The following is a 26399-nucleotide window of genomic DNA, read 5'->3' as shown; positions in this document are numbered from 1 at the left end:
GGGGGCACCTGCCTTGCTTGTAGTTTTGACTGAATGTGTCTGACCCAACCCACCCCACCCCCCACCCCCATAGACATTGTAGTCCTGTGTTTTGAGTTACACCATATTCACAGTACAGTGTTTGCATTTTCTGTTACAGAGAGTCTTGGACTTTGATGCAGCTGCACAGCCTCATGAGTTAATTTACATTGATGAAGCTGGATTCAATCTAGCTAAAAACCAGGCGTCGGGGCCGAAATGTTACAGGACAAAGAGCCATTGTGAATGTCCCTGGGCAGCGTGGGGGAAATATCACCTTGTGTGCCACCATTAGTCTGCAAGGAGTTCTCCATCACCATGGCAACCTGGGTCCCTACAATACTGCACACATAATCATATTTCTGGATGCACTACATAATGCAGCTGTACAGGACGGTCCAGAGCAGCCCCGGTTTGTTGTCATCTGGGATAATGTTAGTTTCCACCGGGCTGCTCTGGTCAGGGACTGGTTCACCAACCACAATAACTTCACAGTTGTATACTTGCCCCCTGACTCCATATTTCTCAATCCGATTGAGGAATTACTTTCGGCTTGGCGTTGGAAAGTGTATGACCGCCAACCACATGACCACCTGCCTCTTCTGCAAGCAATGGAAGAGGCATGCGGAGACACTGAGGTGGGATCAGTCCAGGGTTAGATACAAGGCAATATTCTCTCTGTTGCCCAGCCAGGGATGACATTGCTTGTGATGTGGATGAGGTGATGTGCCAGACCCTTAACAGAAGGCGGGATCCATAAACCATCCACCCCATCTCTTACAATCCCTTACAATACTTTTTGTTCACCATCGCACTGTAATTTTACTGTAAATATTTTTGTTTTCGTGAGTTTACAGTAACATATTGTATTGATTACTGTACTGTAATTCTACTTTTCTTTGCAGGTTTTTACAACAACAACAAAAACAAAAAAATAAGCTGTATATATTTCTCTCTGAAGCCTTTCTATTTGTTGTGTTCATTGAAATGTGAGTAGATGTACTGTGCTGGAACAATCTTTCACAGAAGCCTGTATGAGAAAAATGAAAAAGGTTTACAAAGTACTAAAGACAGCAGTGTTTTGTATAAAGTCCATCAGTGTGTTGCTGCTGCTTTGAAAGAGTAATTCAAATGGTGCAGGTGTGTATCATTTTGTAGCAAAAATGCCATTTTGAAAAAGCATTGTTAGGTTTTGCTGGCAGAGTTTCATTTAGACATAGAAGTGACATGTTCATCTCTTATTTCACTTGTGTGTAGAGTTTTGACACAGTGAGCCAAATTCCGCAACAAGTGTGTAAGCAATCGCAAACAGCAGTCATGAACCATGTTCTCTGAAGGCAGTTATATACCCTGGTCGTGACTGACTGGGGGGGAGGAAGAGGGGCAGTTGGAAGGTGAGGAAGAGGAAGAGACTGACCTTCTTCAGGACACTGTCCAGAGTCTCTGGGCGACTGATGTCAAAGCAGATGAGCACGGCGTCTGAGTCAGGATAGGCCAACGGCCGCACGTTGTCATAATACGAGGAACCTGCGGACACACGGATACACAGTTAGTCCCCGTCAGTACACTAGACACTTTATATAAGGTCCCTTGACCTCATTCAACCCAGATGACTAATAGAATGGGAACGCTTGGCAGTCCCTGTACAACCTGGAGGACGAAGCTGTTTAACAAATGGGCATTAACATACTGTACACTTAACCATTCCAGCAGGGAGTATCACAGCTTCACAGCACACACACACTCTCTGCTGACGCAAACACCTATTGATATGAACAGCTGTGTGCAGATGGGAGGGTGTTCTTAATCTGTGACCCCTCCCCCAGTTTAAGAGGCGGTAGGGGGTAGGGAGGGGCATTGTGATAAGCACACACACATGCATGAACTGTAGTTGTCAGAGGAGCTAGGTCCCTTTGCACATACTACATCCCCATCCCAAATGACAATGGACGCCGGTACAAAGGACAAAGCGCTTTCTCGCTCTCACTTTCTCTGCCGCTCTTGAGAGTTCTCTCTCTCGCACACACACACACACACACACACACACACACACACACACACACACACACACACACACACACACACACACACACACACACACACACACACACACACACACACACACACACACACACACGTTCTCCTCTTGGAACTCAATCCTGTCCATATACACATCTCACTCGTCTTCACTCTCTCTCTTTATTTTCTGTACCTTCATCCATTTTGGAGGCAGAGTGGCCCATTCCCCCTCTCCCTTCTCTCCCATTCCCTCTCTCAATTCCCCCTCTCCCTTCTCTCCCATTCCCTCTCTCCATTCCCCCTCTCTCTTTCCCTCTCTCCTTTCCCCCTCTCTCCTCTCCCCATCCCATCTCTCCATTCCCCCTCTCTCCATTCCCTCTCTCAATTCCCCCTCTCCTCTCTCCATTCCCCCTCTCTCCATTCCCCATCTCAATCCCCCTCTCTCCATTCCCTCTCTCCTCTCTCCATTCACTCTCTCCATTTCCCCTCTCTCCTCTCTCCATTCCCCCTCTCTCCTCTCTCAATTCCCCATCTCTCCATTCCCTCTCTCCTCTCCCCATTCACCCTCTCTCCTCTCTCCATTCCCTCTCTCAACTCTCCATTCCCTCTCTCCTCTCTCCATTCCCCTAATGCTCTCATTAGGAGGCTTGTAAAACTCCCTGGGCTCCGAGGGATCCTGGCTGGGGATGTGGCTGTGGGTTCCTTCCTGCCTCCCCTGAGATATAGGCAACACAAGCCTACATCCCTCTAGAGCATGGGAACAGAAACTTGTTGGAATGGACACAAGGAATCTGACTCTGCTATTGCTTTTGTTAGGAGACAAACTGGTGAGAGAGAGAGAGAGAGAGCAGAGCGAGAGAGAGAGAGAGAATGAGAGAATGAGAGAGAGAGAGAATGAGAGAGAGAGAATGAGAGAGAGCGAGAGAGAGAGAGAGAGAGAGAGAGAGAGAGAGAGAGAGAGAATAAAACAGGGGAGGATAAAGATGTAGACAAGATTTTAAACCGAACTGTCAGCTGAAATGCCACCAAGTCAGAGCAGTAGAAGCCTATACAAACAGCCTGTAACTGATGTCTGGCACGTAGAGTAGAGTGATGTAGACATTGTTACTGTACATGGCCTCACATAATGCCATGGCAGGCTGTTGAAGCAGCACAGGCTTTCTGTGTCAGTGAATTGGGCTGGACACAACGGTAGTTGTGCCTGTTTTAGCAGTGCTATGTTCTCTTTGTTTGTGGTGGACTGAGGCCTGCACAATGGCTGCACGCGGTCCATAGCCCTACCCATTCAGCTAGCCGCCCTGCCCTGACCGGAGCCATCCTCTCACAGGACAATGCAACAGGCCTACTGTCCTAAGGGTCAAAGGCTGTCACACTACAGTGAGAGAGAATGTGCCTGTGCGAGCGACGGCCTCTGTACGCTTCAGATTACGAGTGCACAGGAAGGAAGCTTTTACAAATGTCCTCTTTTTCATATAACCATTGAAAAGTTTGTTAGACGGTCATTCGTTTAGCTTCCTGTTTCTCCCGTCCTGCTGTTCAACAGAGCAACAGAGTAACACAGAACAGAGTGACATCTCATATACAAACAGCGGGGTCCCAGACAGAGCCAGGGAGCGTACCTCAGAGAAGAAGCAGTCCTCACAGCAGCAGGAAGTCAGTCATTAGGAAACACTGTTACACCCTGCTAGAGACGTCGTAACACAGTCACAAGATCACTGCTGTTTACTGCTGAGAGAGCTGTGCTCAGACACACACACTCGCACACACATATGCACGCATTCACACACATGTGCACATTACCGTGCGCGCACACACGCTCGCACACACGTACACACGCTCACACACACACAAACTAACTCCCCACCAGCCCTATCACACGGACAGCAGGTCCATCACTCAGCAGGGTATCAAACAATGCAGGGCCCTGATTGGTCACAAGGTGCTGTGATGCCAAAGGTGATCTTTAGTATGTATCACACCACAACAGGCCTGCAGTGGGGAGAGGAGAGAGGGAGGGAGTGTGTGAGGGGAGAGGAGAGGGAGGGAGTGTGTGAGGGGAGAGGAGAGAGGGAGGGAGTGTGTGAGGGGAGAGGAGAGAGGGAGGGAGTGTGTGAGGGGAGAGGAGAGAGGGAGGGAGGGAGTGTGTGAGGGGAGAGGAGAGAGGGAGGGAGGGAGTGTGTGAGGGGAGAGGAGAGAGGGAGGGAGTGTGTGAGGGGAGAGGAAAGAGGGAGGGAGGGAGTGTGTGAGGGGAGAGGAGAGAGGGAGGGAGGGAGTGTGTGAGGGGAGAGGAGAGAGGGAGGGAGGGAGTGTGTGAGGGGAGAGGAGAGAGGGAGGGAGTGTGTGAGGGGAGAGGAGAGAGGGAAGAAGTGTGTGAGGGGAGAGGAGAGAGGGAAGAAGTGTGTGAGGGGAGAGGAGAGAGGGAGGGAGTGTGTGAGGGGAGAGGAGAGAGGGAGGGAGTGTGTGAGGGGAGAGGAGAGAGGGAAGAAGTGTGTGAGGGGAGAGGAGAGAGGGAGGGAGTGTGTGAGGGGAGAGGAGAGAGGGAAGAAGTGTGTGAGGGGAGAGGAGAGAGGGAGGGAGTGTGTGAGGGGAGAGGAGAGGAGAGAGGGAGGGAGTGTGTGAGGGGAGAGGAGAGAGGGAGGGAGTGTGTGAGGGGAGAGGAGAGGAGAGGGAGGGAGTGTGTGAGGGGAGAGGAGAGAGGGAGGGAGTGTGTGAGGGGAGAGGAGAGGAGAGAGGGAGGGAGTGTGTGAGGGGAGAGGAGAGAGGGAAGGAATGTGTGAGGGGAGAGGAGAGAGGAGAGGGAGGGAGTGTGTGAGGGGAGAGGAGAGAGGGAAGGAGTGTGTGAGGGGAGAGGAGAGAGGGAGGGAGTGTGTGAGGGGAGAGGAGAGGGGGAGGGAGGAATATGTGAGGGGAGAGGAGAGAGGGGAGTGTGTGAGGGGAGAGGAGAGAGGGAAGGAATGTGTGAGGGGAGAGGAGAGAGGGGAGTGTGTGAGGGGAGAGGAGAGAGGGAAGGAATGTGTGAGGGAGAGGAGAGAGGGGAGTGTGTGAGGGGAGAGGAGAGAGGGAGGGAGTGTGTGAGGGGAGAGGAGAGAGGGAGGGATGAATGTGTGAGGGGAGAGGAGAGAGGGAAGGAATGTGTGAGGGGAGAGGAGAGAGGGAAGGAGTGTGTGAGGGGAGAGGAGAGAGGAGAGGGAGGGAAGGAATGTGTGAGGGGAGAGAAGAGAGGGAAGGAATATGTGAGGGGAGAGGAGAGAGGGAAGGAATGTGTGAGGGGAGAGGAGAGAGGGAAGGAGTGTGTGAGGGGAGAGGAGAGAGGGAGGGAGTGTGTGAGGGGAGAGGAGAGAGGGAGGGAGGAATGTGTGAGGGGAGAGGAGAGAGGGAGGGAGGAATGTGTGAGGGGAGAGGAGAGAGGGGAGTGTGTGAGGGGAGAGGAGAGAGGGAAGGAATGTGTGAGGGGAGAGGAGAGAGGGAAGGAGTGTGTGTGGGGAGAGGAGAGAGGGAGGGAGTGTGTGAGGGGTGAGGAGAGAGGGAGGGAGGAATGTGTGAGGGGAGAGGAGAGAGGGAGGGAGGAATGTGTGAGGGGAGAGGAGAGAGGGAGGGAGTGTGTGAGGGGAGAGGAGAGAGGGAGGGAAGAGTGTGTGAGGGGAGAGGAGAGAGGGAAGGAGTGTGTGAGGGGAGAGGAGAGAGGGAAGGAATGTGTGAGGGGAGAGGAGAGAGGGAAGGAGTGTGTGAGGGGAGAGGAGAGAGGGAGGGAGGAATGTGTGAGGGGAGAGGAGAGAGCAGGAGAGGGCAACAAAAATATTTAATGACTTTCACACTGGGCTGAAGCTAGGGCAAAGAACAGAGGGATGAGAGAGAGAGAAAGAGAGAGAATATAAAACGGGAGGATAAAGATGGAGACTAGATGTAGACGGATGTAAAATGTAGACGGATGTTGAAACAAAGGTGCTTGTTTGACTTTTAAAGTCATTGCGGCCTTGATAAACTGAGCAGGACTCAGTCAATCCTACAGATCAACATGATTGACAGGCGACGGGCACGGCAGCCCTAGTCACAGAACCTCAGAGCAACAGAGAGGCCTCCTCAGCACTTTGACAAAGTCAGAAAAGTCCTCTGAGAGAGAGACGGGGAGGGAGGGAGAAAACGAGGAAGGAGGAAATGTACTGTGTGTAAAACAACCCGAGCAGACACAAATAAAAGCCAATCACCATAACCATCATCATCCGTAGCAGGAGAGATGCCGGTTTCGCCATTCACAAAATTCCTCCGTGCCTCTTGCCAAAAGCCAGTTTGATAGGCGCGAGAGATACGGTGGGGATGGGGGGTGCGATGGCGCAGAGAAGGGGGGGGTGCTGTGCAGATGGGTAATGAAAGTGTTGGACGGGACAGGACTAAAAAAGAGGTATTGGACTGTTACGAGAGGCGAGAAGGTGGGGGCTCACGCCGTTGGCTGTGAGATAGAACAAAAGGTCAAGTGAATTCCAGCCAGGGATGGGAGGAGGGACAAGACGGATGGGCCAGGAGAGGGGAGGGGTACAGGCAGAACCTGGCCCAGCCCACTCGGGACTGGCACTGCCAAAGCAAACATGCCCCTCGATACCAAGGACGGGCATAAAACACCCTAAACAAAACGCCTAGCGTTAGCATTAGCCTGATTTAGCACTAGCCACCTCCGACAGGAAGTAAGGATGGCTGTCTTTATGTCCACTGTACTAATTAGAGAGAAGAAGAGGCAGAAGGCAGAAGGGAAAGGCCTCTGTCTGAATGGAGGGTACAGAGAAGCCAAGAGGCCAGCCTTCTCAAAGCCCATTAACATCCCAAGGGACTTACGATATAGTAGTAGGACACAGGCACGGATTCACTGGAGCGCTAACACACACTATCCAGGCCTAATGGCCTCTGCTATGACTTCATTTACGCCTTGAGGGACTGTTAAGTCCCTGGATATAACTGTGAGCAAGGGACTGCTGCCACTAAAAGATGTGTGACATGACTTCCTGATCAGACCGTATTGTGATGAGATACTGCCGTTATATTGTTCATGTTTTTAGGAAATGAGTTTGATAAGTCAGTCTGTGCTGGAAAAATGAAATCTGATTTACAAGCCTTGATTGTTGTTGCTGTGAGTAGGGGCGACATTGTCCAATTTTCTTACCAGTTTTTGAGAGAAAACTACTTCATGAAGTATAATGCCTGTTTTGGGTAAAAGTATCAAAACAGAATTGTATAGAATTGAATTTGCGTGTTGAAGAATTATATTGTACCATCACCAGGACGATTACGCCTCTTTGAACTGGACATGTCTGGTTCCTTGTGGAGACATGGCTCATGGTTAAAGGGTTTTTGCTGGGTGCAGAGAAAGAGGCCATTGTAATGGCTTCCAGCAAAGAGACGGGGAAAGAGCAGCCTTTGCCCAGAAGTCATCTAATGAGCATAGGGCAGGGAGTCCACAGCAACAAACACTGGCTGATTAGACCACACACACACACACACACACACACACACACACACACACACACACACACACACACACACACACACACACACACACACACACACACACACACACACACACACACACACACACGCCCACTTTCTCAAATACAGTGACTGGTGCATACTGTGCTGGGTCCATAGAAACAGTGTTATCAAACCAGCCACAACCCATACACACAAACACTCAAATATACAAATGTGCTCACACATACCACTCTCTATTTCTCTATTTCTCTATTTCTCTCTAACACCCGCAGCTGTTTTCCCCTGTAATGCCACCTTCAAAGTGCAGCAAAACATTTCAAGTTGTGCTGACTGAGTATCATAGCAACCTGCAGCGATGCAAATGGCTTCTTTGTGCTGCCCTGAAAGGAGGTAAGAGACGGAGCGAGCGAGAGAGCAGGGGAACGACGGAGACGGGAAAAAGAGAGCGAGGACGGAGCGTATCCACAAGGAGCTGATGCATTGATGGCAAAGAGGTAGCCAAGAGGAGAAGGGGAGGGGGGAAGAAGAGAGGCAAGCGAGGGGGATTGGGGCTCTTGGTCCTATAAGTGGCTGAGAGAACATTAGAGCTTTCACTGCAGATGCCCAGAGTCTTTAGGAATGGGAGGGGGGTTGGCTTCTAGCCTTCCACTCAAGCAAAGATCATGCTCGAAAAGCATTATGTCTTGCCAGACCGGACACCTTTAGAGAGGGATTGTACTGCAGGCTACTAGATGCCAACCCAGGACATTATATAGTGCATCTAGAAACAGTATCCTTTCATCATGTCCTACAAAGCATTCTGCTGGGTTGGTCTGTTTCCCCTCCATTAGTTCTAAGGTTTGAGCACTGTAGGTGTTGCACTTTTCCCAGTTCTGACACACACACACACACACACACACACACACACACACACACACACACACACACACACACACACACACACACACACACACACACACACACACACACACACACACACACACACACACACACATAAAGAATCTGGTGGTCTGAAATACAGTGTGCAACGTCAGGTTGTCAAAGGCTTTAAAGTGCAGGTGGGACAGTGGAGGTGACAGTGGAGGTGACAGTGGAAATGACAGTGGAGGTGACAGTGGAGGTGGTGACAGTGGAGGTGACATTGGAGGTGACAGTGGAGGTGACAGTGGAGTTGGTGACAGTGGAGGTGACAGTGGAGGTGGTGACAGTGGAGATGACAGTGGAAATGACAGTGGAGGTGACAGTGGGTTAAATGGTCCATTAACCTCCCCGGTCTGTGGCCCCCTGCCAAGGATATTGATCAAAGCTATACTGGCTTCCTCTCGCTCTCCCTCTTTCTCTCTCTAGGGGAAATAGAGCCTTTGAAGGGCGATGGCTAAGCCCCAGTGCAAGGATCTGACTCAAAGCCCTACTGTAGTGGAGTTAATGCCTGTGTCTCTCCCACTCGCAGGTTCAAAAGCAGGGCTGTCCGCTAACAGAGCAGCTTGGGGACAGAGGGGGACGTGGCCGCCAGCCGAGAGCTGGATTACTGTCTGTCTTCTCTGGGCCTCTGGGGATATGGTGATGGACTCCTCTCTGCATTTGATCTCTCTCTCTCTCTCTCTCTCTCTCTCTCTCTCTCTCTCTCTCTCTCTCTCTCTCTCTCTCTCTCTCAATATTTTTGTTTAGACAAAGTCATGCTGTGTTGCTTTCTAATCACTCTCTCCCACTGTCTTTGTCTCACTATGGCTCTCTGTATATGACATGATTCTCCCTGGCGGAAACCTTCCATCTTCTTCCTTCTATTGCTGTTTTTCTCTCCCATCTCTCTCTCTGTCTTTCCTGCCCAGTTAGTGTCCAACCGGGGAACCAATGTTTCCCAATGAACTACTGTTTATTCCCTGTTTATCATGTAACCAATTCTTTGAGTTCTGTTTGCTACACAGTACTTAAGACTGCATTATGTCCAGGCCTTTGTTTAGACAGAATATGTATCCATGATTGATCGTCTATGCACAATACAAGCACACGCTTTGTCTGGGTTTGATCAAGCATAGCCTCCCTCACACCAGGAATGACGAGGAGCGATGAGTCACTACGAAGCGGTACGAGCTGGTTAGACAAGTCACACCAAATAACACCATTCAAGGTGACAAGGGGCATTTAAAGACAGCCGGGAGAACAAAAGGCTTTGTGTTTCCCCACCTTCCACCACTTAGACGTCATAACGCCAACCGCGCAGATTCTAACGTCCCCTTTCCGACACCCAGCTTCACGTCACGTCTTGAGATAACTTCTCTGTCGTTGCTCTGGGCACGTGAAAGCAGAGTAGGGTCCACAGGGAAAGGAGGAGAGGGAAAGAGGGTATTTTATAATTGAGAAGACCTGGGAATATCCGATTTCACTCCCTGAAGAGATGATCTGTTGATCCGATTAGATAAAGGGCCAGTGGAGACAGGTTGTAAGGCAGGCCGCCCCCTCCCTGGTCCTTCACAGCACCTCAGAACAGTCCACAGCTGAGACACGGCTAAGGCACGGAGGGATGGAGGAGGGAGGTTTACTGCAGACTGCAGGCATGGTGGTGGCCAGTGTTCGGTTGCTTCACAGACAGCCGGCCTTTAATTCCGTGATTACCATGGCCTAATGGATTCATCTCTCTTCTCTCTCACACACAATCAAAAATCCCCCTCCTTAGATTCCCTTTCACCTGTAAAACGCCATGCATCACATCCTTTTATAGTCATCTCTTTTCCATCTCTTTTCTATCTCTCTCTGTCCTTGGCTGAGGGAAATTCATTAGTGCTGGAATACTTCTAAGAGTGGGATTATTTCCGTCCAAGGCTGTCTGTTGGATATTAAATAGGAATTGAAATAGGATTGTTCAGACATCTATCACGGTCACATAAAAGACAGCTTGTGGGAGGAAATGGACATCCTCTCCACTTCTATGCCCCCCCCACCCCCCCCCCCCCCCCCCCCCCCCCCCCCCCCCCCCCCCCCCCCCCCACCCACCCATCCAAGCGCATCCCTATCATAGCCCTATCCATCTTTGGCCCACTCTGCAGGGTCCCTAGGGAGGGCTCGAGTGGAGATGATGGGCACAATTTCCCTCTCTCCTTTGAGTGCACTTCCACTCCCCCTGAAGACAGCAGAGAAAGAGAGTGATAGAAAGGGAGAGAGAGAGAGAGAGAGAGCGAGAGCGAGAGCGCAAGAGAGAGAGCATCTGATCCTGTTTTTAAATAAAGCAATCCATAAATGATGGGAGCTGTGGAAGGGAAGTGGGTTAGGGGACCACAGGGGTAAGGGACAGTCCATATCCCCTTACGCTGAGAGAGGGTCTCAGTGGAGGTGGTGGTAGCCAAGCGGCGGTGAGGGCGAGGGCCAGTCACCGTGCTGTTCAAAGTGCCGTCATCAAAGCTGTCGCCACGGCGAGTTATGCTGCCGCGCCACGCCTGCCGCCCGGAGGGACAGGCCCGGAAACTCCATGTCCCAGATTTCCCCGTGCGAGCTGCATCCTGCCAGCCTGGGAGATCAACACTCATTCACTGCTGGCGGAGGATAACGAACAAGTGCTTCAGGAAAGTCTGAGAAAATGGATGACACTCAGAAACTCCAAAGTAACCAACTGACTATTAACAGTTTCAGCCCATACTGTTACTGCTTGCCCTTTAGTTGACTATATTTGGGATCACTAATGCTCCAGTGTGGCACTGGAGTCATAGGATCATACAGAGGGTCACTGAAGACCAATGAGTTATAGAGGCATGCTTAGAATCAACTTCCTGTGTAAATAATGTGTGTGAGTACTTGTGAGTATCTGGGAAAGAGATGGAGTGCGTGTGTGAAGTACAGTTTGTAAACAGTCTGTGTATGTGTGAGTAAGTGAACGTCTCCCACGGGATTGGAAATCCTTCCCTCAGGGCTAAAAACAAGCCTGTCCCATAACACATCACAAAGCCCAGAGGGCTAGAGGGGTGGTCCCAGAGGGGTGGTCCCAGAGGGATGGTCCCAGAGGGGTGGTCCCAGAGGGATGGGCCCAGAGGGGTGGTCCCAGGGGTGGTCCCTGATCCGGGTGTATACCTCTCCTCCTTCTGTCCCTTCTCCCACTATTCACTGGCATGAAACACGATCCGTTCTTAGCTCTGAGAGCATTTTCTCCATCCTGCCCTCTCCGATTCACTCCCTCTCTATCTTTTTACATTTCACTTTGACATTTTGCTTCTGGATAGTCCCCAACAGTTGATAGGGTCGACAGATAGCCTAGCGGTCCCCAGCAGTTGATAGGGTCGACAGGTAGCCTAGCGGTCCCCAGCAGTTGATAGGGTCGACAGATATCCTAGCGGTCCCCAGCAGTTGATAGGGTCGACAGATAGCCTAGCGGTCCCCAGCAGTTGATAGGGTCGAAAGATAGCCTAGCGGTCCCCAGCAGTTGATAGAGTCGACAGATAGCCTAGCGGTCCCCAGCAGTTGATAGGGTCGACAGATAGCCTAGCGGTCCCCAGCAGTTGATAGGGTCGACAGATAGTCTAGCGGTCCCCAGCAGTTGATAAAGACGACAGATAGCCTAGCGGTCCCCAGCAGTTGATAGGGTCGACAGATAGTCTAGCGGCCCCCAGCAGTTGATAGGGTCGACAGATAGCCTAGCGGTCCCCAGCAGTTGATAGGGTCGACAGATAGCCTAGCGGTCCCCAGCAGTTGATAGGGTCGACAGATAGCCTAGCGGTCCCCAGCAGTTGATAGGGTCGACAGATAGCCTAGCGGTCCCCAGCAGTTGATAGGGTCGACAGATAGCCTAGCGGTCCCCAGCAGTTGATAGGGTCGACAGATAGCCTAGCGGTCCCCAGCAGTTGATAGGGTTGACAGATAGCCTAGCAGTTAAGAGGGTTGGGCTAGTAACCAGAAGGTCACTGGTTCCAATCCCCGAGCAGACTAGGTGGGAAATAAATCTGTCGATATGACCTTGAGCAAGGCACTTACCCCTAATTGCTCAAGTATGTCGCTCTGGAGAAGAGCGTCTGCTAAATGACTACAATGTAAATAGGCTAGCGTGTGTACAAACCACTGGTACTGGAGATATCTAGCAGGATGTACTGATCATTAGCATGTATTTTCCATAAGGTCGATAGGTTCAGTGCACATCACTGCATTCTGTATCAGAAAGTAGGCTGGCCCTCGTTGAAATCCCGTAGACCGATGCATTGCACTCTTTTTCATTTATGAATCCCTCCTGCATAAACTTCCGCTGTGCCTTACTTCATCGTTAACGTATAGACAGACGTAAGAGATAGCAGGCCGGGTCTCAGGGAGGGCTATCTCTGGGTATCCCTTTGATCTCCACTGAGTTAAGTAAGTCTGCTTTCAGTTTTTTTGAAGGGTCTCTAAAATTGGATGAATCGGAGGCTCTAGGACAATTCAAAAGGCTGATTGAGGTATTTTTTTACTGGAAAAAGGGGTTGTTTTCTATGATTGTGTTTTGCTTATTATTGATGTCAATTATTGATGTGTATTATTGATGTGTACAGTATATTGATGTGTATTATTGATGTGTACAGTATATTGATGTGTATTATTGATGTGTACAGTATATTGATGTGTATTATTGATGTATACAGTATATTGATGTGTATTATTGATGTGTACAGTATAATGATATGTATTATTGATGTGTACAGGATATTGATGGGTACAGGATATTGATGTGTATAGTGTATATTGATGTGTACAGGATATTGATGTGTGTATAGTGTATATTGATGTGTATTATTGATGAGTGTTGTTGATGTGCATTATTGATGTGTACAGTATAATTATGTGTATTATTGATGTGTACAGGATATTGATGTGTATATTGATGTGTATTATTGATGTATACAGTTTAATGATGTGTATTATTGATGTATACAGTATATTGATGTGCATTATTGATGTGTACAGTATAATTATGAGTATTATTGATGTGTACAGGATATTGATGTGTATAGTGTATATTGATGTGTATAGTGTATATTAATGTGTATAGTGTATATTGATGTGTATAGTGTATATTGATGTGTACAGGATATTGACGAGTACAGGATATTGATGTGTATATTGTATATTGTTGTGTATAGTGTATATTGATGTGTATAGTGTATATTGATGTGTATAGTGTATATTGATGTGTATAGTGTATATTGATGTGTACAGGATATTGACGAGTACAGGATATTGATGTGTATATTGTATATTGTTGTGTATAGTGTATATTGATGTGTATAGTGTATATTGATGTGTATAGTGTATATTAATGTGTACAGGATATTGACGAGTACAGGATATTGATGTGTATATTGTATATTGTTGTGTATAGTGTATATTGTTGTGTATAGTGTATATTGATGTGTATAGTGTATATTGATGTGTATAGTGTATATTGATGTGTACATGATATTTATGTGTATAGTGTATATTGATAGGTACAGTATATTGATGTGTATGGTGTACATTGATGTGTACAGGATATTGATGTGTATAGTGTATATTAATGTGTACAGGATATTGATGTGTATAGCGTATATTGATGTGTACAGTATATTGATGTGTATGGTGTACATTGATGTGTACAGGATATTGATGTGTATAGTGTATATTGATGTGTATAGTGTATATGGATGTGTATAGTGTATATTAATGTGTACAGGATATTGATGTGTATGGTGTACATTGATGTGTACATGATATTGATGTGTATGGTGTACATTGATGTGTACATGATATTGATGTGTATAGTGTATATTAATGTGTACAGGATATTGATGTGTATGGTGTACATTGATGTGTACATGATATTGATGTGTATAGTGTATATTAATGTGTACAGGATATTGATGTGTATAGCGTATATTGATGTGTACAGTATATGGATGTGTATGGTGTACATTGATGTGTATGGTGTACATTGATGTGTACAGGATATTGATGTGTATAGCGTATATTGATGTGTATGGTGTACATTGATGTGTACAGGATATTGATGAGTATAGTGTATATTGATGTGTATAGTGTATATTAATGTGTACAGGATATTGATGTGTATGGTGTACATTGATGTGTATAGTGTATATTGATGTGTACAGTATATTGATGTGTATAGTGTATATTGATGTGTATAGTGTATATTGATGTGTACAGGATATTGATGTGTATAGTGTATATTAATGTGTACAGGATATTGATGTGTATAGTGTATATTGATGTGTACAGGATATTGATGTGTATAGTGTATATTAATGTGTACAGGATATTGATGTGTATAGTGTATATTGATGTGTACAGGATATTGATGTGTATAGTGTATATTAATGTGTACAGGATATTGATGTGTATAGTGTATATTGATGTGTACAGGATATTGATGTGTATAGTGTATATTGATGGGTACAGGATATTGATGTGTATAGTGTATATTGATGTGTACAGGATATTGATGTGTATAGTGTATATTAATGTGTACAGGATATTGATGTGTATAGTGTATATTAATGTGTACAGGATATTGATGTGTATAGTGTATATTGATGTGTACAGGATATTGATGTGTATAGTGTATATTAATGTGTACAGGATATTGATGTGTATAGTGTATATTAATGTGTACAGGATATTGATGTGTATAGTGTATATTGATGGGTACAGGATATTGATGTGTATAGTGTATATTAATGTGTACAGGATATTGATGTGTATAGTGTATATTGATGTGCTTTTGATGGTGTATTGATTTATCAATGCAAGGCTGTAAAAAATACCTTGGTCTCAGCATGAGTCCCTGTCAAAATAAAAGTTCAATCAAAAAATACAACAATAAGTAGTATTCACCTAAGTATATAAGAGCCATATGTGCACCAATCATCACTATGTGTCCTGATGTGAATATGTTAAGCAGATTGTATGTTAAGCCCCAGTGTCGAGCACCTCCCAGTGAGTCTACAGTTATATTTAAGAGAGGCGGTACAGACAGAGACGTATCATAGGGCCTTTGTCTGTCTGTGACCAAGGTCAGCCGGTCATACGGAGATCACAGAGATCATCAGATAGCAGAGGGATCAGAGGGGAGGATGTCATGAGAGATGGAATCCCCCAAAAGCCGCCATGTGACTAGATTAGGAGCTGGGAGGCAGTGAGAGGGCAGAGGAACAGGGAGAGGAACCGGGGCAGGTGGGCAGTGGGCTCACCATGGGGCTGTGTAGTATACCACTCGAAAGAGCACAGCACATAATAAGCCCAGCGAGGATCATGACCTTGGGTGTACCGTATGCATGTTTCCTTTGAGTTGTTAGGTTATTCAAAAAAAGTATGTACGCGGGCGTGTGTGTGTGTTTGCATGCGTGCCTGCATAGTCGCATCTGTGCGTTTGTCTGAGCGAGTGTGTTAGACTTAAATGGGATATTCTGTGTGTTTAATTATAGGCTGTGTGTTCCTGTCAGTGAGGCTGACTGGCCCTCTCACAACTCCTACCCTCCCTTTGCTCCTCTCCTCCTTTCCTCTCCTCCTCTCCTACACACTGTCGCTGACGCCAGGTCAGAACAGAGTTATGCAAACTAATGAGCCATCACAGAGAGGGAGAACATGGGAAGGAGAAAGAGGATGAGAGAGAGAGAGAGACAGAGAGAGAGAGAGAGACAGAGAGAAGAGAGAGAGAGAGAGAGAGAGAGAGAGAGAGAGAGAGAGAGAGAGAGAGAGAGAGAGAGAGAGAGAGAATGATGGTGGTGGAGAAAAAGCTGAAACAGAGAGAGAAGGGACACGGTTCATTTTAAAACACCCTCATTTGGCCGTGAAACTAGCCATGTCAGACTATTGTCTTTCTCTTCGTTCCTTCACGTTTTCTTCTCTTTTCCCTCTTTCAATTGTCCAGGGTCCTGTTGTCTCTCTGGCTTAAGCATACAGGCACCCAGGTCTCCTCCAACACCGTGACGGTAGCATAACAGTTAGTGTTAGTGACTCAGACCAAGAGAACTCCCAGGGGGAGAGTCAGAGACGTGTACCCAGCCAGGGGCCACTCTGACTGGGTAAACATCAAGCCCTGCAGCCTGGACCTCTGGGTGGCTACACTGTCACAGACACTCAGTGGAACAGTGTGCGGTGAGGTGGCTACAGTATCTATGAATAAGATATCTACTGTACATGTCCACATGCTGTACATCCACAGTCACCACATGTTAGAGTGCAAGATTTCAGTAACGTTCCCAAAATGCACAGGTGTTCCCGAAATCCCGGTTGGATTATTCCTGGAATCAGTACGGAATAAGCAGGAAATCTATCAATCCTCCAACCGGGATATCTGAAAAATCTGTATTTTGGTTTCCAGAATTTTTGCAGCGGTACCACATATACAGCTATTACTTGTGATCTACATGTAAAAGAGAGACGCAGCAACTGTGGAGGCTCTTCTCCAGTGGGTATGAGGTGCCCCAAAACGGGAGGCCAGGGACGGGGAGCCGCAAGGGAGGCCAGGGAGGTGCCGGATTAAACCCCCCTCCCCCCCACAGGGCCGACGCCCGCCAGAGGCTCAACAGAGAGCCAGATCCCCACCCCCTGTCCAAAAATAGTTCCACATGCATTCCAACGCTGTCTGTCTGTCTGTCTGTCTGTCTGTCTGTCTGTCTGTCTGTCTGTCTGTCTGTCTGTCTGTCTGTCTGTCTGTCTGTCTGTCTGTAAGCGCAAACCTGGCAGTAGCACGCGTTTACGTCCGGCTCCTGCTCAAATGCCCCGTCCATGTTCATTTGGTAGTTTGCGTTATACAACACTATTAGTGATGGTCTTTGGTGTTTAGGGGTTGTTTTATGAACGTGGAAACATAAAGAAACATACCCTTTTACGATGTGTTGAATTGGATATGTATAAGAGTATCGGCACTGTTCTTCAGGCAGCGGAACTAAGCGTAGGTGGATAGGGTGAATCTTTTACAACGGGTTCTCCTAACTACTTCCGTTTAAGTGCTCTGATGACATGTTTGGGTTAAGTAGTCCTGACGTACCATTTCATGTCCTAAATATAGTCTGGGTATCGGGCAACACCTTCCCTATGATATTAGGAATACAGCTATTCTCCATAATGGTGCTTCACTGAAACAATCATTCTAAAACTGACAAAATGCAGCGTTTGACATTCCAATGGCAAAATAATGGCAGAGGAAATGATCATAGAGCCTTTTCAAACAGATAAATTGGGCGAGAGGAGGGGTGGGTAGTTCATCTGAAATGTGATTCCATGCGTGATCCTAACACTTTTCTCATAAAATAATTCCTCTGGGGGGGGGTCAACAAGGGTCATTTTGAAGGCACAACAACCCTTCATTACCACTCATTTCCATACACAAACACACACACAGACACACAGGTGCACAGTACACTCACCGGCTGTACCTAACCGGCGGGTGTGCCTGCTATGTGCTAATCATCATACAAACAGGTTTGCGTTTTGGCAGTTCTAACCCCAGGCAGGTCAGGCTAGTGCAGCTGTGTGGGTTAGTCAACAGCAGCTAAGAGGAACATACGCTCATCTATTTTCAGGATACGGACAATAAAGATTTAACTTTGGGGGGGGGGGGACATTTTTACCACGATCCAAGGGTTGTGATCGATTTAAACGTCACGCAAAACGAACAAAAGCTTTGCACAATAAGTGTGTACTCGCAAACCCCTAAAAGACAAGTGCAGGTAGCAGAAGATGAAAACGTATGAGGATGAGGAGCATCACAGCACGACGAGGAAGGGCAAACCGAAGGCCGACTGATGCAGCACCTCACTGAGGGCATCTTCCCCAGTCATCTCTGTCTAGAACTGTAAATCAACATGGCAATCCGGGCCGAGCTGCTCGTGTCATGTTTCTGCTTCCTGAAGGACCTCCAGCTACAGCCAGCCACAATAGAGTAGAGGGGGGGGTGTTGGTTTTATTTCATCTCTGTTTCGGTTTGTGGCTCTTGCAGATGCTATTAAAGATGAATCAAGTGGAAAAGGCTAGGGACAGGAAGGCCCTGCGAGCTAAGCTTGTTTATACAGGGCTCTTGATGCCCTAATGGTCCTCTGCACTGAGAATGTGGCTTGTAGTTCAAAACATACTCACCAGAAATGTTGAAAAGTCACTGCGTGCGTGTGTGTGTGTGTGTGTGTGCGTGTTTGTGCGTGTGCGTGTGCGTAGTGGTTGTGTGGGTGTGTGTGCGTGTGTGTGTGTGTGTGTGTGTGTGTGTGTGTGTGTGTGTGTGTGTGTGTGTGTGTGTGTGTGTGTGCGTGTGCGTGTGCGTGTGCGTAGTGGTTGTGTGCGTGTGTGTAGTGGTTGTGTGCGTGTGTGTAGTGGTTGTGTGCGTGTGTGTAGTGGTTGTGTGCGTGTGTGTAGTGGTTGTGTGCGTGTGTGTAGTGGTTGTGTGCGTGTGTGTAGTGGTTGTGTGCGTGTGTGTAGTGGTTGTGTGCGTGTGCGTAGTGGTTGTGTGCGTGTGTGTAGTGGTTGTGTGCGTGTGTGTAGTGGTTGTGTGCGTGTGTGTAGTGGTTGTGTGCGTGTGTGTAGTGGTTGTGTGCGTGTGTGTAGTGGTTGTGTGCGTGTGTGTAGTGGTTGTGTGCGTGTGTGTAGTGGTTGTGTGCGTGTGTGTAGTGGTTGTGTGCGTGTGTGTAGTGGTTGTGTGCGTGTGTGTAGTGGTTGTGTGCGTGTGTGTAGTGGTTGTGTGCGTGTGCATAGTGGTTGTGTGCGTGTGTGTAGTGGTTGTGTGGGTGTTTGAAGCTATTTGGCATTATCTCTCAAATCCAAAATATATAAAAATATATCACACCACTAATTACAGAAACACCTGTTGTGAGTAAAAGTGTTATAAAATAATCATTATAAAACACGTGGCGGGTCAAGTAGAGAGATATTTGACATTGAGAGGTATTTGACATTGAGAGGTATTTGACATTGAGAGGTATTTGACATTGAGAGGTATTTGACATTGCCTAATGCCTTTGGCATTGCCTAACACCTCTAACGAAATTAGGAATCATTCAAAATATGTGTGAAGCTAGAGAATGACTAAGAACATTCTCTGACCCGCAACAGACAAGTCTTTCAACTGTTTTAAGATAGGAATCATACGTAGTCAATCAGAGAGCATAAACAGAGACGTGACTGCGGTGTGGGACTGTGGGAGAAGCCTGACTGACTGTCATGAGTTACTTAAGATATTCCCTGGGACAGTCCTTGCTGTGCTGTGAGTGGGAGAATGTTCCAGGCCTGACTTGGATGAGATCCCATGGTGCAGCACCACCACACTGGGACGAGACACAGTACAGGGGGCATGACAGTTTGGCTGACGAGCATTAGAACCCGTGACAGTGAGCACCCAGTACTGGTCACTGATTGGTGCACAGACCTATTGTGACCCAGTGTCAGTTAGCTTGGCCAATCACAGCTTGGAATGGGGTTAGGAATGGTGACATTTGAACTCAAGGAGCAACGGCTTGTCAGTCATCGCTGGCTTTTTATATACCGGTCCTCGCTACTGCTATTTAGATACACAAATACACAAATACACAGATGCCAAACACAGATAAACAGACATGCATACACATTCTATGCCCTCTCCCACAATATACACACGCACACACACACACACACACACACACACACACACACACACACACACACACACACAGACAAACATTATAATTTGCATTCCACTCAATCAGTTTCTAATTGACTTAATCCACCAGATGGTCCGTGGCGTAATGCAGGGGGAATACATAGCAGCTGCCAGTTTCCCTCTGATTCTGGACAGCCATAATGGCCCTGTTTCTGTTGATGCCAATTTAAAATAAACATCCTATTCACTAAGACACCGGTACACACACACACACGCACGCACGCACGCATGCACGCACGCACGCACACACGCACACACACACACACACAGTACCTAGACACAGTCATGGCCCTAATTACATCAACACCTCACCTTTGTTTTCTTCCATCCTGTGAATACTGGAAACCCTGCCGGCCTGGAGAACAACAGATCACCGAGGCTAAACTAATCAATGGTCTACTGCCACACTAAAACAATAGGCACCTTGACCTTGTTAATGGCAATACACGTCCTACCAAACCCCCTGAGACCTATCAGACCACAGAGGCTGTAAACGTGTAAATGAGGAGGCTAGACTCCAGCTCCTAAAACAGAACACACCTCAAGGACTCATCAATAATGATTGAATCGGTGATATTCAGAGACCACGGGGAGTCTCTTCTGTTCAACTGATATGTTATTACTAATATGCCCTCTCCATCTTATTACCCACCACTAACTAGGCGGATGGCAGATGGCGTGAAACCAACTGAGCTGATCCTGTTATACAGAGCTAGGTGGTTATAGACAATGATAACTTGGCTATATACCAGTGGTGTAAAGTACTTAAGTAAAAATACTTGAAAGTACTACTTAAGTATTTTTTTGGAGTATCTGTACTTTGCTTTACTATTTATATTTTTTGGGACAACTTTTACTCCACTACATTCCTAAAGAAAAGAATGTACTTTTTACTCCATACATTTTCCCTGACACCCAAAAGTACTCGTTACATTTTGACTGCTTAGCAGGACAGGAAAATGGTCCGATTCACACATATATTACGAGAACAACCCTGGACATCCCTACTGCCTCTGATCGGACGGACTCACTAAACACACATGCTTCATTTGTAAATGATGTCTGAGTGTGCCCATGGCTATCCGTACATTTAAAAAACAAGAACACCATGCTGTCTGCTTTGCTTAATGTTCAGAATATTATTTATACTTTTACTATTGAACTGAAGTATATTTTAGCAATTACATTTACTTTTGATACTTAGGTATATTTAAAAAGAAATACTTGTAGACTTTTACACAAGTAGTATTTTACTGGGTGACTTTCACTTTTACTTGAGTCATTTTCTATGAAGGTATCTTTACATTTACTGAAGAATGACAATTGGGTACTTTTTCTACCACTGGTTATAGATCACAATAGGCTTTCTATAGACCCTGGTCCTGTGCTACACATGGGTAAGTGGTATAGTAAGTGGTATAGTAAGTGGTATAGTGGCCATACTGACTGTAGTTTATGAAGGCCAGCAGGGGGTCTACTACATATGTAAATGCTTCTTCGCAGTAATTACATAGTGGGTCCAGATAGTGGCCATGCAGCCAGACAAATGGAGTGGAAAAGACACATGGTCCCTGGCAATACAATGCTGCTGCCAGCGCACATGAGAGGGGGAACGCAGAGTGAGAGGGCAGAAGAGGGGGTTACGAGAAAGGTGGAATTAAAAGTATGGGGAAAAAAGAAGGGCAGGAAGTCCGAGGCAGAAACCTGACCTTTCTCTCTTTATTTAAATGTTTGAGTGTTTTTACCATGGGAGAACATCCATTAACTAATTTACATCTGGAGTGAAAACATGAGCATCTGTGTTTGGTACGAACCAAAGAGTAAATAGGCATGCATGTGAGCACACACTCTTGAGTGTAACTTGCTTGAGGCTGGTAGGCTGGGTGGGTGATATCATGTTGGTAGTAAAGGGAGGGGGGTTATGGTCTCTTTAAAGGAGATAAAAGGCGAATCAACCATCGTCAGTGATCATCAAAGGGGTTGGATATGGACAGACAGAAGCACAACCCTGCTATCATTACAGAAGACACCCCCCCCCCCCGTCCGTCCGTCCGTCCGTCCGTCCGTCCAAAGCTATTGAGGAGATAAGGAGGACTTCTGACCCACTCAGTCCTGCCTCTCAGCCACAGAGACCTCTTCAGCCCTCACTGACAGACTCAAGTAGATTTACTCTCAGGGTCAACACCAGGTCCCTCCCACACATAGAAAATCCCCTCAAAAGAAAACACTCTCAGCTATATGACCGTGTAAAACGGCCATACCTCCATCATCATCATCATCCGCGGTGAGGATGTTTTTAGGTTTAGGAATGTTTATGGCAATAGACAGGGATTCCCGTGGGGGTTCAATTACATACCCAGGCTTCTCAGTCACTCAGTCAGAGATGTTTCAGATACTGTTTTGACCGGTCAGTGGATCTCTGAGCTGCACTTACAGCTTCAGCCTGGGCTGTGAGCTGAAACTAGAGAATGGCATTCCACACAGACGGGCCACAATCATCTCCTCTCGAGTCTGGAGATGTGGTTTCAAGGGGGCAACCCCAAATTGCTTTCCCACCATGGAGGGCATCCGTATTCTAAACCCCTCAGATAGAGGGTCCATACCTGGAACCAAACACTGACTGACCCATTATAGACAAAGGAGGCATAAATAAGTCAGTTAACGTCCAGAGAAACACTATCTGCAGCCATTTGGCACTGATAGGAGCGAATTGAGAGCCAGCGCAACTGTAACCACAGTCAAACAACAGAACAACAGAAACAGTGTAGATGGGTTGAGATCATTTCTGTGGACCAGTCAGTCAGTCGGCCATTCTGCTTGAGCCCCCGCCCCTCCCCGACCCCCCTAGCAGTCTTCTGGCCCCTGGACAGGGCATGGGAACAGCCCAGCCACACGCTGCGCTCCGCAGAGAGAGGAATGCAAACAGAGTGCAGCGCTGAGAGAAAAGACGGGCACGGGAGATTTTCAGCAGAGACAACAATCCTAAATAGCAGATGCCTCAAGCAAAAGTACGCCAGTCAGTCAGTCGTAAGTTGGCATGGTCAAAGCAATTCGTCAGAGAGATGGCTGCTTGAAAACCCCCCAGAAATGATTGAAGCAGCCCTCCCACCGGTTGCAGACATGGACTGTCGTCACTGCCAAGCTGAGCAGCCAGCGGGAATGATTTGTCATCAGCCTTTAGGAGATAGATGCAGAGAGCAGAAATAGTCCTACCTGACGTGTCCCACATGTTCAACTCAATCCTCTGTTTGTCGATTTCAAAACTGGCCGTGTAGTTTTCAAAAACGGTGGGGACATAGTTCTGAAAAAAGAGGTGCATCTTGATTAGTAAAGCACTAATAGCCTAGCCGTAACGTAGGTTAGACGTTCAACTACGTACATGTAGTGAATCATACAAATATATAGACTATATTAAAACAGTATATATAGGTCTAGTTGCCAATAACACCAAGATACAATATTAATCAAAAGAGGAAATTGAATACACTCCGAAATACATTATATGAGTCTATATTGTTTAATCACTAATAATAATGGCCATTTTTTATTTAAAGGTACTCATTATTTCCCTGTCTTTCAGTTTCCGTCTCTCTCTCTCTCTAGAGAAATGCCTAACGCAGGTGCGTGCACACCTCTGGCTCATAATTTAAATCAAGACATTTGGGGTTAAATGATTAGAATAAAAAAGCTCCTGTCGTTCTATTTGGTTTGGTGTCTGTCTTGACATTCATTTTTGCTTCATTCACAAACTGCGATGACCTACAGTACACCTACCACTCTTAAATGATCCAGGTGCCTGTTTTCAAGTGTTGACAGTCGTGTTCATAACGCAAGACTAAACAAGCCTATATATATCAGGACACTTACCTCCGGATAGCAGTCCTTCGCAAAAACATGTAGGAGCGCAGTTTTACCACATTGCGTATCTCCGACCACCACGATCTTACAGCGGCTGCCTTGACTTTCCATCTTTGTCTGTCAGTGTGTCTGTTCTGGACGCGGATCGGTTTCATTCACCAACCGATGTGGATATAAGGAACTCAAGGAAAAACCAGCAGGTACATGCCCCGGTTGTGGCGCGCCCTACTATGTGTCCTCCCCGGTTGTCCTCCCCTGTCCACCCCGTGCAGCCCTCGGTTCCCACGGTTACACTAGCTATCCTCTCTGTGCCTGTTTACACCCGCCTTGCTCGCCTCCGCACTCAGCAGCTGCACGCGGGTCCCTCCCTTCAAACTCGACTTTTTAATTGGCCACGCCTTGCCCGTACACGCGCCCGGACAAGAGCGAGTTGGTCCTCGTGCCTCTGTGTTCATTTACTTGTTTGGTAGCTTGTCTCTTTACTTGTCTTTCAGTGACACACGTCTTCATTATTTGTTGTCGGAAAATGATTCATATTATGACCTTTATTTCTAGCTTTGAGGATTGTGTTGAGATACATTTTTCAACGAATGTACTGACTGTTTATTACATAGTTATAAACTGTAAAACGATATGAATAATTAGCCTAACAGTTGCTAAACGGCTTGTAAACTCTTTATAAATGATGTATAGGTCTAAAGTATATCTTAATGTTAACTGGGAGTGTCTTATATATTCTCAAAAAACAAATTAAAAGGAAAGTATTTTTGTATTATGCATTGCCATACATCACTCCTTCCGTGGCACCAACTGCTTTTAAAAGCTAGTAAAACTAAGTGCATGCTCTTTAACCGATTGCTGCCCACCCGACTGGCATCACCACCCTGGACCGTTCTGACTTAGAATATGTGGACAACTACAAATACCTAGGTGTCTGGTTAGACTGTAAACTCTCCTTCCGGACTCACATTAAGCATCTCCAATCCAAAATGAAATCTAGAATCGGCTTCCTATTTTGCAACAAAGCCTCCTTCACTCATGCTGCCAAACATACCCTCGAAAAACGGACCATCCTACCGATCCTCGACTTCGGCGATGTCATTTATAGAATAGCCTCCAACACTCTACTCAGCAAATTGGATGCAGTATATCACAGTGCCATCCGTTTTGTCACCAAAGCCCCATATACTACCCACCACTGCGACCTGTATGCTCTCGTTGGCTGGCCCTCGCTACATATTTGTCGCCAAACCAACTGGCTCCAGGTCATCTATAAGTCCTTGCTAGGTAAAGCCCCGCCTTATCTCAGCTCACTGGTCACCATAGCAACACCTACCCGTAGCACGGGCGCCTTTCCTTCCAGTTCTCTGCTGCCAATGACTGGAACGAATTGCAAAAATCACTGAAGCTGGAGACTTATATCTCCCCCTCTAACTTTAAGCATCAGCTGTCAGAGCAGCTTACAGATCACTGTACCTGTATACAGCCCATCTGTAAATAGCACACCCAACTACCTCATCCCTATATTGTTTTTTTTGTTGCTATTTTGCGCCCCAGTATCTCTACTTCCACATCATCATCTGCACATCTATAATTGAAGTCGGAAGTTTACATACACTTTAGCCAAATACATTTAAACTCCGTTTCTCACAATTCTTGACATTTAATCCTAGTAAAAATTCCCTGTTTTAGGTCAGTTAGGATCACCACTTTATTTTAAGAATGTGAAATGTCAGAATAATAGTTGAGAAAATGATTTATTTCAGATTTTATTTCTTTCATCACATTCCCAGTGGGTCAGAAGTTTACATACACTCAATTAGTATTTGGTAGCATTGCCTTTAAATTGTTTAAATTGGGTCAAACGTTTCGGGTAGCCTTCAACAAGCTTTCCACAATAAGGTGGGTGAATTTTGGCCCATTCCTCCTGACAGAGCTGGTGTAACTGAGTCAGGTTTGTAGGCCTCCTTGCTCACACACGCTTTTTCAGTTCTGCCCACAAATTTTATATAGGATTTAGGTCAGGGCTTTGTGATGGCCACTCCAATACCTTGACTTTGTTGTCCTTAAGCCATTTTGACACAACTTTGGAAGTATGCTTGGGGTCATTGTCCATTTGGAAGACCCATTTGCGACACAGCTTTAACTTCCTGACGGATGTTGTGAGATGTTGCTTCAATATATCCACATAATAATTTTCCGTCCTCATGATGCCATCTATTTTGTGAAGTGCACCAGTCCCTCCTGCAGCAAAGCACCCCCACAACATGATTCTGCCACCGGTTGGGATGGTGTTCTTCGGCTTGCAAGCCTCCCCCTTTTTCCTCCAAACATAACAATGGCCATTATGGCCAAACAGTTCTATTTTTGTTTAATCAGACCAGAGGACATTTCTCCA

At 46.7% G+C, this 26399-nt stretch overlaps 1 protein-coding gene across 1 annotated transcript in view; it reads right to left on the bottom strand.

The window, feature by feature from the left end:
* LOC120034408 (rho-related GTP-binding protein RhoN-like) overlaps nt 1-24274 on the bottom strand; it is a 34387-nt gene extending 10113 nt beyond the window's left edge. Inside the window, exons 1-3 of the mRNA XM_038980947.1 lie at nt 24011-24274; nt 23357-23444; nt 1436-1545 (exon numbers count right to left, since the gene is read on the bottom strand). Of these exons, the coding sequence (XP_038836875.1) occupies nt 1436-1545; nt 23357-23444; nt 24011-24112 (300 nt within the window). The 5' untranslated portion in view covers nt 24113-24274. The remainder of the gene's footprint in view (nt 1-1435; nt 1546-23356; nt 23445-24010) is intronic.
* Between the last annotated feature and the right edge of the window lie 2125 nt (nt 24275-26399).

Source organism: Salvelinus namaycush, chromosome 41 (assembly GCF_016432855.1).
Source record: "Salvelinus namaycush isolate Seneca chromosome 41, SaNama_1.0, whole genome shotgun sequence".
In the NCBI taxonomy this organism is placed as follows: domain Eukaryota; kingdom Metazoa; phylum Chordata; class Actinopteri; order Salmoniformes; family Salmonidae; genus Salvelinus; species Salvelinus namaycush.
This window is presented reverse-complemented; position numbering and strand designations above follow the sequence as displayed.